Source organism: Notothenia coriiceps, unplaced genomic scaffold (assembly GCF_000735185.1).
Source record: "Notothenia coriiceps isolate Sejong01 unplaced genomic scaffold, NC01 NC01_scaffold00036400, whole genome shotgun sequence".
Classification (NCBI taxonomy): domain Eukaryota; kingdom Metazoa; phylum Chordata; class Actinopteri; order Perciformes; family Nototheniidae; genus Notothenia; species Notothenia coriiceps.
Window position 1 is genome coordinate 403294 of NW_011369101.1, and position 15053 is coordinate 418346.

Consider the following 15053-nt stretch of genomic DNA (forward strand, 5'->3'; position numbering starts at 1 on the left):
TGAAAATTATTTAAAACTTAGTATTTTAGATCAGCGGTCTTCGTTTTACGATTGCGGTACGGATATCTGCTTTGATGTTCGGTCAGTCGTCGTCCCAGCGTGCTGAAGTTGCAGTCGGGTTGATTTCTAGCAAATGTCGGACTGAACGTGACTTTGACGTGAAACTTGTGAAAATTTATATAAATTGAATAAATTGACAATAGATTCCGTGGAAAAACAAAATACAAGTACATATGGTGCAAATAGATCTGGAGAAAAACAAAACAAAATATTGCATGTACAGTGTGACACCCTTTGCTATAAAGCTATAAAAGACATCGCTAAAACTGTTATTCGACTTTAAACTGAAGGCGCGCGCAACGTATAAAATGTTTCGAAAAGTAAAATCGGGACTTAATTGACTTCAGTACCGACACAGTTAATGGATCAGACATAGTCAAAATGTTACATGTGGAGATTATCTGGCTGAACAAAACGTGATCCCTCTCTTAAATGTGTGTCAACCACAGACCTTATTTCGAGCTATTTTCCAAAATCCTAAGGAGAAATTGCATTGGTTTTTGACAAAGGAACCGGAAGAAGTTTACTTCCGGGTTTTATGACGCGTCACTGCGGTTCTCTATACATCATGTATTTTTTAGCTGCCCGGATTATAACAGACAAAGATTCATTCTGAAAACTGCACTGGAACAACTCAACGTCAAGGACATGGATTTCAAGTCAATATACGAAAGTAAATCAAGAAATGAAGCAAACACGCTGATCTTCAAATTCGTCGTAAGCGTTCAAAAGCACTGGTCTGAGGACAAGGATTTAATATGAACATTTAATAACTCAACAGTAGGTGGCGATATATGCTCCAAGTGGAAGCGATTCGCCATAGAAGAAGAAGAAGAAGAAGAAGAAGAAGAAGAAGAACCAGGATGGCGGACTACGATTTGACAACCAAGATAGCACATTTTCTGGACCGGCATTTGGTCTTTCCTCTTCTGGAGTTCCTGTCAGTGAAAGAGGTACACCAGCTATTACATCGTATGATAGTAAAATATAACGTGGCAGTTTTTTAGCGCGTATTTCTAACTGAAAACACGGTTTTGCGAGCACCGACTCAACCAAAGATGGCTAGCTGTTTGGCTAGCTGTCATGTTATCCCACCGGCTGACAGTGAACGCTTACTAAACTACACGTAAATTGAAGTTAAAAGCTGGACAGTTGTTGTACTGTTTGTTACAGTAGCAGTCAATTCCTTGAAATCTGTTAAAACGATTTTATTTGTATGTCTTTGGTTTACAAGCTTCTTATTGCCGATACCTAGCGTGAAAAGCTATAATTTAGCCACGGATTAGCGTTAGTCATAGGTTGATTTCAGCATTAATTATGATACCCTGACAGTGTTTCACTTTTCTCTTTTGTTCAGTTGTTTTCTCGTTTGAGTGCGGGTCTCAGAGGAACTTCATATCGTTTTGTTGTTAATATTAACAGATCTACAATGACAAGGAACTGCTCCAAGGAAAGCTGGACCTCCTCAGCGAGACAAACATGGTGGATTTCGCCATGGATGTGTACAAAAACCTGTACGCCGACAAGGAAATCCCACACTGTAAGAGAGAATATCAGTTTAATAAACACTTTGTTCCGATTCTCTAGCATTTCATTATGTCATACAGTCTATCACACAGTAATGTTGATAAATAGAATAGATGCATCTTGGGTAATGACCAAAGCAATTGGATTTTAATCACGATTTATTTTTTATTCAAAACATTGTGTACTGTTAGTGTTAACGTGATGAAAATGTTACATTTAAAGAGGAAAATACTGGCCTCACTGCCTGTGATGTCCCGACATTGACAAGCAACCATAACTGTTTATTGATCCAATTAATAAGAATATATCAGCACCAACAACATCATCTTGGAACCAAACCATGTTCTGAACAGTGAATATGAACTACCACCATCTAATCGGAGATACAGGGTCCCGCGATGCAATAAAGTCAGAAGCATCCTTTGTGCTCCTGTCGATCCTCTCAGTAAATACAGAGCTGATCCCAGATCAAATGCACGCTAAAGTCTCTTTGAGCATGTTTTCTCTCACTGATTGTGCTGTTATGTTACATTTTTGTTGTTTGTTTTTTGTGTATTGTGTCTTGATATTTGTTGATGTTACACATGGAGCTGCTGTGATGCAAGTCACATTTCAGACTTGATCTGACCATTAAAGTATTATCGTATGGTATCGTTGTATCCTACCATAATCTGGATTAAAGGGTAATTGGTTATTGGACACAAAAGTGTTCTTGCCTATATTTTCATGTCTTCTGCTCCATATCTTCGAACCAGATGAACAAATGTGAACAAAAAGTGATTGGCGATAGATGCTTAATGTGACAATTGTTTGTATTTCAGCTCTGAGGGAGAAGAGGAGTTCAGTGGTGGACCAACTAAAGCAGCTGCAGTCAGAGACGGAGCCCATTGTCAAGATGTTTGAAGACCCAGAGACCACTCGACAGATGCAGTCCACGCGGTCCGATCAACTTAAATCCTTCGCTCAATCTATTTTATAGTACTGCCAATATAATAATACTTCTGAAAGGATGTCTGTGGACTTTACATGCCCCTCTAACAACTATTGATCTATTTGTGTTTTCCTTCTTCAGAGATGGGAGGATGCTCTTCGACTATCTTTCAGAGAAACACAACGTAAATTCTGAAATGTTAAATGTTGTGTTCATTTTGTTTAATAAAAGGTGCCCTGCATTTAGATATTTTTAGGTGGGTTGCACAATGTGTTTTTGTTTCCATAACAACCAGCTGCCACGTGAGCCAGCAGGGCTGTTTTTCTAGTCTCAAAATCTTAAAACAACACCAATGTCCTCATTATAAACTCAATCATCAGTCACTTCTTGCAACTTTTCCAATACTAATGCTTTGTTTATTTTATATTTGGGTTATATAATCTACACATACACTACACAGGATGTGCAAATAATGTTAGGTCTGCAACTATTGACTATTTCCCCATAAATTTGGTCCATAACATATAATGGAAAAGTCCCCCTCTATTTTGAAAGATTCCAAGATGAAATGTATTTATTTAGTCAAATACCTACATATATTCTCTGTGATGATATAAAACGAAGGAAAACAGGGAATCTCAATATTTAAGAGACTGCTAACATTTTTGCATTACATTTTTATTTTTTTCTGTAATTGAATCATGCTCTCCATCATTTGCCCTGCCAGAAAATCGGACTTGTGAAAATGAACAGGCTTTGTTTTGACTAAAAGGATGAAAGATTCAGACACTTTCCCCAATCAGCCACAATCTGTCAGCTTTACAGCCTCTCATTTTTATTTTCTCTGAAGGAAATAAAAAGGAGCTAGCAGTTTGAAGGACAGTGCTGTGACTTCACTCCAACGCCAAAGACTGTTCACTCATGTCAGCTTTAATATCTTGCCATACCTCTTATAATGAGTCTTTGGAAGCTATATTGCAGGTAGTAACCGTTTGATCAAATCCAAACTTTACCTCCGTATAATTAGTCCTGGGTTAAATGTCCCTTGTTTCTCTTCTCTTAGTTCCGACAAGAATACTTGGACACACTGTACAGGTACGCCAAATTCCAGTACGAGTGTGGGAACTACTCCGGAGCTGCAGAGTACCTCTACTTCTTCCGCGTCCTGGTAAGAATAACTACCCAAAAATAGAAACATGTTTTTATAAACCAAGATGGATATAATTGTTTTTCATCTATTTTGTATTATTATTTCCAAAATACAGCTCGGTCTGTTTTGAACATTCTGAATGTGTTCCTCTGTGCTCAGGTGCCCTCCACAGACAGGAACGCTCTGAGCTCTCTGTGGGGGAAGCTGGCCTCTGAGATCCTGATGCAGAACTGGGAAGCAGCCATGGAGGATCTGACTCGACTGAGGGAGACTATCGATAATAATGTGAGGGAATAATACTAGATAACCTAACTATGGATTACATTAGCAATATAGACATGGGCCAAGCAGCACATAGCCACAGGGATTTATAGGGGCCCCTTTTTAATTATTTTATTTCAAGATTTGAATTTTTCGTTTATTTTACGGCCTCATTATATTTTGACATGACAGACGTTATTACTGTGTTGCTGAATAAATACAACATTTTGAATTTAGCTAATTTTGCTAAGACAATATTGCAACATGTTTCTTATCAAATAGAGTGGCTAATATAGTTCTAAAACAAGCCAGCCTTTTAAGTGTATTTGACTTAGGCATTGTGATAAAATGCTTATAATGTCAGGGCAAATGAATTGAATTCACATTTTGAAAAAATTCTAAGATATTCTGCATTTTACATTTCTTCTATCTGACTCCAACGTACTTTTTAATTTGACAGGAACTGTATTGAAAGGTCTGAATTGTATTGCCGGTTGTTGTTGCGGTACAAACACATTGTGATACTGTGTCCCTCTCCCCTCAGTCGGTGAGCTCTCCTCTGCAGTCCCTGCAGCAGAGGGCCTGGCTCATCCACTGGTCCCTCTTCGTGTTCTTCAACCATCCCAAAGGCCGGGACAACATCATCGAGCTCTTCCTCTACCAGCCTCAGTGAGTCTCTGGGTTTTTAATGTAGCAGAGAACAGTCGACTTTAACAAACAATACAAGGCATATGATGCTGTCATCCAGACTCTAGGTCAGGGGTGTCCAAACCTTTTTCACAGAGGGCCACATACAGAAAAATATACAAAGGGCTGGGCCAATCACTAGAGGTATATTGCCTCATAAGTTCAGTTATAAGTTAGCAAAATCAATCAAATGGAGGTAAATGAGGCCTTAAAGCAGAAGCCTCAGATTGATTATAATAAGGAGAAATAGGAAGGGTGTGTTTCAAGCTTGTTATGTAAATAAGTCATTGGGCTTTTTGCTTATCAACTAAGATGTTAGAACATTTTTCCAAATGTAATTGACTGAATTTATTTGAAAGGTGGTCTTATTAACAGATGAATACTATTGTGTAATATATTTGTACATTTATATTTAAGAAGTACAATATAAGACAAGCACAAGTTTCATTTGTGGGCCATGCTCCATTATACTTTTAGAATTTGCTGAGGGCCGATTCAAAATGGTCCGCGGGCCGCCTTTGGCCCACGGGCCGTAGTTTGGACACCCCTGCTCAAGAGTTGAACAAAAAAGCTTGAAGATTCATCTATTACATTTACAAATCTATATCAACGTAACAATGGGTGCAGCTTTTTCTTATTTTGCAAGTCTATTCATCCTGATCAAAACGGGTCTTTATGCAGAGTTGCAGCAAAAGATTAGGCTACACAAATTATATTTCTATTCCTTTATTTGAAGAATTATAATCCCCTGTTGGCTTTGTAGCATTGTTTCAGACTTGTGTCATACATTTATTATACAAATTGTAATAAGTAAAACAAATTAATCAACATTTATTTGCTGTCAAAAAAGCAAATCTGTTGTTCTCTGCTGCACGCTGTTCACAAAGAAAGCCACCTGTATTAAGTGGGCGGTCTTTCAGCAATCTAACAGCACTATCATTGACTTTATACAAACACAATTACAAAAACGTCATGACGCTTTTTTTGTTAATAACGATTGAATAAATCTCATTCAACTTGATTACATTTAAATGTAAAAAACAAAAGGCGTTGTGTACAGTCCTACTCGCCTTTTTAGAAACAACACAAGGTATGAATACAGGTTTGATGGATCTGTCATCCATACTTTATTCTTAATCACGCTCCAGAGAAGATGTCATGACTTGTTTTGAAAAGTCCTTTTGAGCTTGAAGGCCACCCTGCTGTTGTATTGTCAAAGAAAATGTGATTCATAATAGGTTGCTGCTACTAAAGTGTTCAGGTTTTTGTCAAATGTTCTACCCTGTATTTTGCAGCATGAATCAGAGCTTTCTCTGCACAGCCTGCTGTTTTCTTTCCGAGTGAAATGATTGATGCTTTCACGTTTTTGTTGTGATGGCAGGCAGCTAATGGTGGTGCCACTGTGTGCTTTTGTGTTCTTCAGGTATCTGAATGCCATCCAGACAATGTGCCCACACATCCTGCGGTACCTTACGACGGCTGTCATCACTAACAAAGACGTGCGGAAGCGCAGACAAGTGCTCAAGGACTTGGTGAAAGTCATTCAACAGGTAAGATCAAAACCTCTCAGCGGACTATTTTTTTATTTTAAATCTAACATGGCTCAAGGATTCAGGGCTCAAATGAGTTGTGCTTTTATCCCCCGTCTCGCAGGAGTCGTACACGTACAAGGACCCAATCACGGAGTTTGTGGAGTTTCTCTACGTCAACTTCGACTTTGACAGCGCCCAGAAGAAGCTGAGGGAGTGCGAGTCGGTAAGGATGGCTTTCTAAAGTTTGACAGTGTGTGTTTGTCACAGTGCATAAGCCATAAAAGTGAGCTGTCTCCTGGGACTGAGGGCTCATATGAAGCTTCCCTTAGCTATAGTGCTCTCATCTCAGTCCCAGGCAATTCACTCCGCAGCCATTCAGCCTCGGCAAATCCATGTCTGGCCTGATTTGCCGGCTCTTGCTTTTGTTCAGTGTGATTTTCAAAGCGGAACAGCTGTCAGATTTGGGGCTCGGTTGCCTTTAGGAACCCCTCGGTGCAGTTTTTTTAATTGTGTTCGGGGACCACTTTGCGTATTCTCGCAGCACTCTCATCAATTGGCTTTAACCCCTCCTGATAAATGATGCAGTGATCGTGAAGGCCTCAACACTCCTGTCAGATACAGAGTGTGAGCGCAGTGATGGAAAGAAGACATTTCATTAAGATAGTCTGTTGTCATGGATTCTGATGCCTTTTTATAGTCAGGGGTATTTCAACGTTTTTGTTCATTGCTTTGCTCTTGAGATTAACATTGTGATTGCTGTACAAGCATTACATAATGTTTTTGATTTGCTTTCTGGGCTTTTTTTTAGCATGAAGGTCTTTTGTTGTGGCGAGATAACCTTTTGGTGCAAAATATTAATGTCAAAAGTGCAGTGGTAGAACGTATCTTCACTCAAGTTCTTTATATAGGTAGAATTGGGAGGTACTTGTACTTAACACTAGAACCGCCAACGGGTCAATTTTATCCCTGTGCGATCAAATCTCACTGTTCTACATGATAAATAAAAGAACATTGTACCTTGAAAATCAATACCGGATAAATTTGACCCGTTGGGGGTTTTAGGTATACAGCGACCTCTGGCGGTTCTAGTGTTAAAGAGCCTGTGACAGCCTCCCAACAACTGTTGTTTAACGAAATATTGGGCTACTAGTAATCTCGAACCGTCAGCTTAAAAAAGAAGGTGCAATACCGTTCCGATAAATATCAATAATTTCGAACATCGCGGGGAAATTCCTTCGACTCAATTTGAAGTTTTGGGGGAAGCCCGAAGTGACGTCAATGCGGGAACGCTTCACTGTGCGGCGAGAGAGCCAAACACGGACAAAGTGTGTTGTCATGCGTAGAAATGGTGAATTACTGAGTTTAGGCACGTTAATAACGTTTTAATGAAGTTGACTACAGTATATTCATATTTGTCAGTGCTTTCATGTCAATTCGGCGAACACGACATAAATGATCGTGGTGAAGATGATGATTAAAAATCGGTAGTGAGAGCTGCTGAATTTCCTCGAGTCGGATGTGATATAAAAACAAATCGATTATATTTGTCATTGTAAACTCAAGTGGATTAAACATGCTTTCATGTCAATTCGGCGAACATATGATACAATAAATCAGGGGTCGGCAACCTTTTTGATATGAAGTGCCATTTAAAAAAAAAATTGTTATCAGCGTGCCAACGATCGAGAATTATCGACCGGGGGGGGGGGGGGGGTTTCTACTCGTATGAGTTAAAGAAAATTATGCAACACATCATATAAATTAAATAAATAAAAAGAAGGAGTTCTCTCGTGGTCTTACAGCTATAAGAGTCTACATATCATATAAGTTTTGTTATGAGGACCCCCTCTTAGTGAGGGTCTGGGGGGGGTGCACGTTACCGCAACGGCGTTCAAATGATTTGTCGTACAGTTGAGAAAGTGAACACCCCGCTTGAAGTCGTCCTAATTTCCGAGTGGTCCTTAGGTCGGGTAAAAATAAAATGTATGTGTTTTCTGTTTTGAACGGAAAAATTAAAGTATGTCAGGTAGTTAAAGGCTCTAACTCTGTGCGCTCTTGGGTTGTATGGGGGAGATTTGGAGGGGGGTGGGGGTGTTGGTTGTGGAGAGTGGTTTTTTGGGCACCGCTATTAAGTGATTAGGTTCGTTCCTCTCGCACATACATTAATGAGACTTTATGGTGTTAGGGCTGAACTCGGGGTGGTGACATTGTTATCGTCCAATCGGGTTGGTGGGATGGTAGTGTCTAATGGGGGGGGGGGTGTGTTTATGGATGTTTGACCGGGGGCGGTGGGTCGGTGACGAAGACGCAGATGGGATCTGTCTGCTTTCATCGGACGGGTAGTTTCAGATACCGACATGATTTTTTTTTGTCGTAGACTTATTTGGTTTTGCGTGGTGGAGTGGGTTTCGAGTAATTAGTAATTAGGCGTTGGAAACAACTCCGCTAAAAACGACTAGTTCTACCATTGGTAGGTCGGTTGTGATAGTTCTTTGTGGTGGTGACAATGAGGTCCTTTTGTTAGGGGCTGTTGATTACTACGAGACTTGATGTGTTCCTTCTTCAGCTTACTCTTATTTTATTTTGGGAGGTTACATTTCTACTACTTGGGAGATTGTTACACATTGGTTTTTTATGTTACAAAGAAGATTAGTTACTTATCTCCCCAGGACGTGTTTTGGTGTTGTTTTTGTGTAAAGTTAGGAGTCTCTTTCTTAGTTTTATTCTGCCACGTCCATTTTGAAGTGATCGGGTGGCGGTTTTTGGGCATTGGTGGAATCTAAATGTTTTTGATCCTGGTCTGATCCGATTCCTTGAAAGGGTGATCCTATGTTGTATTTGTCGTGCGCTATCTACTTAGTGAGTTGACAAAATTCGACTTATTTGGTGTGGGGTTGGGTTGTGGCAAAAATATTGGTATGTTGACTTTAGCGTCAATGGGTCTATGTAGGTTAAGAAATTACAAGATTTCGAGGAAGAGACTACATTGTGGCTATATGTTTCCAACACTTGACTTAAACGTTACTCAACATTCTTACCGCGATCGTTGACAAGGAGGGAACTGTATAGTAAAACTTAATACTGATGTCTATTTTTTTATGGTTATAGCATGATATAGTTTAATACTTCCTCCCCTCGTTGGCGTAGGAACTCCTTGTGTTCTAGAGTATGTTTTAATTGGTTTTGTTTTTGTGTTCGTTTGGTGTGGTGGGTGGGTTGTGAGATTGTGTTGGTTTTTGTTGGTGGGTGTTTTGTGTTTTGTGGTTTTTTGGATGTTTTTTTTATTATCTGAGATAAGATGGATTTATTTTGTGATGGCTTTAGTTACTTACTTTAGTATGTCACCTAACTGTCGGATCTTATCTCTTTATTTGATATTTCTATATCAATTATAATATTGTATAAGTATGTCTGTGTGTAGCTACTCTTGTCGAATTAAGTTACATTGATATTTAATCGTGTTCATGTGACAGTATAAACCATGGTTGGGGTACGGTCTAGATTCTCTAATTTGGTGAGTATGGAGTCTTTGGTCGTTAATTGGGGATGAGAATTGTAATGCACACGGTGGTAATATATTTAAGTTATATATTATGTTTCTTTTCGAAATGATGGTTGTTCTACACGTGTGTGTATGTATCTTTTGTTGGGTTTTTACAATAACTCAATATTTATTTTATTTTAATTCAGCGCGAGAAGTGTGCTTAATTTTGGTTATTATTTTAACTGATTTACTGATTGTGCGCTAATTTAGTCGTTTTATGATTTGGGACGGTTCCCTCTTACTGGGTGGTTTTGTGGGAGGTTCTATATGAGGTTGGGTTGTCGTGACGGGTTTGGGTTGGAGGTGTTTTTTAACTGGTGGGGGTACTTGATTATAACAGATTCTGAGGGTCGGGGGACGATGTTGATGGTTTTTTCGTAGCCAAACAAGTAGAAAGGTAGTCCTTGGTACGGGGTGGGCCAGTTTGGTGGTTGTTGCTGTTTGCTAAAAATAGGTAGGAGGAGTGCTGAGGTAGAGATAACGGTCCCATGCCTTGTTGTGGGTACCGTGCGCAGTCGAGTCGTAACCGGGTGGGGGCGCTGGTTTTTTGTCGTGTTGGGTCACGTGTGATCCTTTGTATTCACCTTATTCATGAGCGGTTCAGGTTAAATGTTTATACAAGAAAAGCCGCGTAGGACTTGTCTCTGGGGTTGTTGGTTGGTGGGGTGGCGGTCTCGTTCGCAGAGGACAGATGGTGTTGGTTACGTCTTCCTTCGGTGACGTGCGGTTGCGTCGGGGCGAAGAGAAATGAGTGGCGCTGGAAGACGGGCGAAAGGAGGCACCTTGAGCGTCACGACGAGCAAAGTGGTGTCTTGCCTTGGGGGTGTATTAACGTGATTAACGTCATGGGTATTTCCTCGATACACGTTTACGGTCTTCGTCAAAAACGCACGCAGACACATAATGATCACTTTTGCGGTCTAAGCCGGGGTCTAGACGAGTAGAGAGTAGGCTTTATTATTAGATGCGCTTACCGATTTTTCCCCGGCTCGATCAGTAGACACACAGAACGTTGGGAAAGGACAGCTTTTTCTTAGACGGTCTCGCGCAACAGACCCTCCCGTCTTTCCTTCGGTACGTGCAGTTGAGTCGGGTGCGATCGAATTACTGACCTCTCTCCGCTCGAGAAGAACCCTCCGGCAAGTAAATAAATCGCACCAAGTCACGAAGCACAAGTGGTGTATGTAGTCTTCGTGAAGTGATAACGTCATGGGTATTCCTCGCACGTTACGGCGTCAAAAACGCACCACAGATGAAAGTCAATTTTTGTGGTCAACGCTAGACGTGTACAGAGTAGCTGTTATGTTATGTGTACGTGTTCCCCGGCGTGCCGGGAGACTACACAACTTGAAAGGCAGAGGTCTAGAATCATCTCCTCCGTGTCTTCGTTGTTCGAAGTCCAAGTTGATTGGGTGAAATCGAATGTACTGACCTCTCTCTCGCTCGAGGGAGAACCCTTCCTTGCAACGTAAATAAGTGACAAGAAGACAAAGTGTTTTATGTAGTGTTCTGAGAGCAAAAAGACGAAAGGAAGCAAAGTGAAGGTCTTTGATGTGTGCAAGGGAGTGACAGCGAGATGGTAGGTGTTTGTGTGTAGTGTTCGGTTGTGGAGAGGAGGATAGAGAGAGAGAATGTCGCTGTCGCTAGAGTAAAGTGAGACGTACTGCTGATTATAGTGTATTTGTACACACGAGACCTCTTAGGTGTCTTGATCTGCTAGCATGGAATTAATAATACGGCAAATGTGTTAATAAATTTTACAAAAACAATTTAAGCCGTAGTCCAGGTGTGTTGACGAAAGTCGCTCNTGCAAGGTCATCAATGTTTGGGCTCAGGCTCTGAGCTTAGGAGACCCTCAGGATGGAGTGAAGGTGCAATATACCAGCGGGCCAGATCTAATAGGAATTAGAAATTATCCTGCGGGCCGAAATTAAATCCACCAAGGGCCTGATTTGGCCCCCGGGCCTTGAGTTTAACACATGTGCCTTAATGTATATAGAGACTGCAATACAACTCGAGTCCCATAATTAAGAATCTAGCTGTGTCTCATGCAAAACATACTGTATGTAGGTGTTACATGTGTGGTGCCTTCATACTGGGAAAGAGGCAAAATAAGTGTATTCTCCCAAATGCAAAATATATATAAAAATATAGAAGTGCAACAAAGAAGAAGCCCCAAAAAAGTACTTAGAAAGTAGCTTTTTCTGAGATAGATGCAGATTTTGTTTTAAAACATGTTTATTTTTAGACAATTAGGTGTGTATTGTGTAAAAGTGTTCCCTTCAGTATCATATAAACACAGCTTTAGAGTGTAACCATCCACTAAGTGTCTCATCATGAAGGCTTTTAAATAGAGCAGCTGTTAATAAGTAAAGAGTGCAGCTGTGAGAGGTGAGTTTCTAACCGTGTTTTTACAGTGCAGAATGAGGGAAAGATCACAGCCCTGAACTGAAGGCACACAGAAGCATCGACACAAACAAACCTGAGCCAACAGGTTCAGTCTGATCGATACTGATGCAGTTTGACTCTCCGCAGGGTCGTGAGAGCAGAGCGGTGTTTACTGGGTCAGCTCACTGTCACACAGCCTGATAACATGTGCTGTGGCTCTGCAAAGTGCACGAGGTGATGATTTCACTTTTAACAAGCTATCTGTGGATCAGGTCTGTGGGAACCGTTCATCAGGTCTGAGAGGAGCGGAGGAGTGTAATCACAGGAGCAGGAGATCAGGCTTCATCATATCAGAGTTCAGCAGTAACATACAAATAGGCTTTTTGTGTTTAGGCTTTTATGGGCCTTACTGTCACAGAGATAAATACACAAATGAGAGAGAAAGTCAATTTCTCCCATAAAGAAATTGAGTTTTTATTCAGGTGGAGAAATGTGGGACATAGATTTGATTTATTTAACCCTTGTGTTCAAAAGCTGTTTCCGTTCATGGTGTTCGCGGGTCAATATCATCATAACTAACTTATTATGCATTCATAACCGTACAATCCTGTCATTTTATTTTACAGCCCCAAAACACATTACACCACATATTTAAAATTGACCTATCATGCTATATTTGAAACATATATTGTAGGGCCATACCTATATAAAACATGTCTGTGAAGTTCTTTTTTAAAATTCCAAACAGATCATGCATTTTAGCCATGCCTCATTTCGCTCTACTTGCTCTAGCCCTGTTTTTGCAAGGGCTGATTCTGTGACGTAGTTTTAATGAAAATGAGCTGCAGCTGACCACGCCCCCCTGCAGGAGAGGGGGATCAGCCGCTGGGCTCTCAGAAGAGGGGGAGGAAAAGAGATCTCCGTCCTCCGTGTTTTATTCTTATATGATTATATGGAGTCGTTATCAATTTGTTTTAAAGCTCAATAAATAACAAAGAAGACCTTTTACCGGCACTTTTCTAATTTTGTCCGGAAGATTTAAACTTTAACGGACATGTTGACCGGCGAAAGAAAATCTAACTGAAACTCTGCCGCACGGTCCCCTCGTTCCTCGGAAGAGGCGGAAAGGTGGGTGTTTGTCATTTGCTGGTGGACTAACCGGAGAGTAGGAGCAAACACTTGCCTCGGGGAGGGAGAAAAAGAGCCACAGCGGAGAATAAACAGAAGGGCATCCATGGCAACCATGCGCGGGAAGTCTTCTTCGCTGCTTTTGTGGCAGGACGACAGCGCCACTTACAGGCCTGTCATATGTACTACAGCATCTCCAGCGCTTTCGAGAGGTCTCGTGTGAACGGACACTAATCCGGGTTGACGTCAGCTCGGATGGAATCTGTATCCGCTCGTTTTTAAAAGATTTGGGTAGGAGGAAAAGAGAGAGGGTTTTATTTTCTGACGCTGCGTGAGTTCCCCGGCGCACCGGGGACACATCTTTATGTATAAAAGACATCACAAAGTGCATTTTGCATGATAGGTCCCCTTTAAGTAAAACATGTGATTCAATTCACTCATTATATTTCCTATAGTGAAGACAGTGGATCATTACGTTATCTGACTATAATAGACTACTAGAATGCAATCTCCCCCCAAAAGGTTTTAAATCATTGTTACAGTGTATGAAGGGGGTGGGGGAGGGGTGTCTAAAGTCAAAGATTAATCTTGATTGGACCAAATTTGACCTTGTGTCACCCAAAACAATTCTGCTGGGTCTCCCAGCCCAGACCCCAACACCAAATTATACACTTTTTTTTTTAGAAACCTTCAGACTTGGCTAAAATTGTCATAATCAGTTGTGTTTATATATCTGTTGTGGAGGAGATCATGAAGCCTTGTTCCCATACAAAGAACTAGAGAGTAGTTATTATATAATAATTAACATATTAAAAACATGTGAATGTACTCGAATTAGCTAAAAGGCTAGTTTTCACCGATAGTCCCTTTGCCAGATGGTGATAGGCATCCTAAAAGCAAGAATAAAGATACCACTACATCAAACCTGCTGCCCCCTGATTCCAAGTCCAGCACTCTATCCACTGAGCCACAGCCGCCCAATAGATGACATCAGTGAATACAGGTAAGGAGCAAGTCATCATAATAAAGAAAACATTCACAACACACACTCACACACACATCAGTGCTGCTGACACTGTTGGTTTATCATTTTAATAAATGTAAACAATTATTAAATATTCCATACAATCAACAAGTTATTCATAAAAGTTAAAACATTCATCATATCAGAGTTTAGCAGTGCAATCCAAATAGATTATGTTGTCTCTAGTCTTTATGTGCATTACTGTCACAGAGACACTTCAGTCAGGCAACTCACGTGTTTCTTTAACATGTTCATTAGAAGCAGCATATAGTTGAGTTTGGCGTCTAGGCTCGGGCCTCATCACTCCACAGATATACAAAGAACATTGAGTGATGATTAGATAACTAACCCCCCCGAGCCTACAGGTGGAAGCTGGGGTGGTGGTGGGGCAGCAAGCAGCAGCAAGCAATGCATAGCGAGAGATCTGGCAGGTTCAATAGAGCGGCTTATTAAGGAGACTCTGGTTGGTTGTAGAGTGGCGAGGGGCGTTATGTATGAATGCAGCATAAGTGCTCGAGTTGACTGCCTGAACTAGCTNCGAGAGATCTGGCAGGTTCAATAGAGCGGCTTATTAAGGAGACTCTGGTTGGTTGTAGAGTGGCGAGGGGCGTTATGTATGAATGCAGCATAAGTTACATTACATTTAGCTGACACTTTTATCCAAAGCGACTGACAATAAGTGCGTTCGACCAAGAAGATACAAACTTGAAGAAAACAGAATCATATAAGTACATCAATCAATCAATCAATCAATCAATCAATCAATCAATCAATCAATCAATGTTTATTTATATAGCCCAATATCACAAATATTACATTTG

General features: G+C 40.7%; 3 protein-coding genes across 3 annotated transcripts in view; 1 reads left to right on the plus strand and 2 right to left on the minus strand.

Annotated features, from left to right (window-relative positions):
- The window catches only part of LOC104963762 (forkhead box protein P1-like), a 924791-nt gene that overhangs the window by 268045 nt on the left and 641693 nt on the right, over window positions 1-15053 (minus strand). The window lies entirely within an intron of this gene.
- LOC104963749 (mitochondrial import receptor subunit TOM40 homolog) overlaps window positions 1-15053 on the minus strand; it is a 666013-nt gene that overhangs the window by 198478 nt on the left and 452482 nt on the right. The gene's annotated exons all lie outside the window — the stretch shown is intronic.
- LOC104963747 (eukaryotic translation initiation factor 3 subunit E-B) overlaps window positions 865-15053 on the plus strand; it is a 30923-nt gene continuing 16734 nt past the window's right edge. Inside the window, exons 1-9 of the mRNA XM_010792392.1 lie at window positions 865-1013; window positions 1483-1600; window positions 2409-2526; window positions 2660-2702; window positions 3582-3686; window positions 3828-3953; window positions 4474-4598; window positions 6040-6166; window positions 6270-6371. Coding sequence (XP_010790694.1) covers window positions 924-1013; window positions 1483-1600; window positions 2409-2526; window positions 2660-2702; window positions 3582-3686; window positions 3828-3953; window positions 4474-4598; window positions 6040-6166; window positions 6270-6371 — 954 coding nt within the window. The 5' untranslated portion in view covers window positions 865-923. The remainder of the gene's footprint in view (window positions 1014-1482; window positions 1601-2408; window positions 2527-2659; window positions 2703-3581; window positions 3687-3827; window positions 3954-4473; window positions 4599-6039; window positions 6167-6269; window positions 6372-15053) is intronic.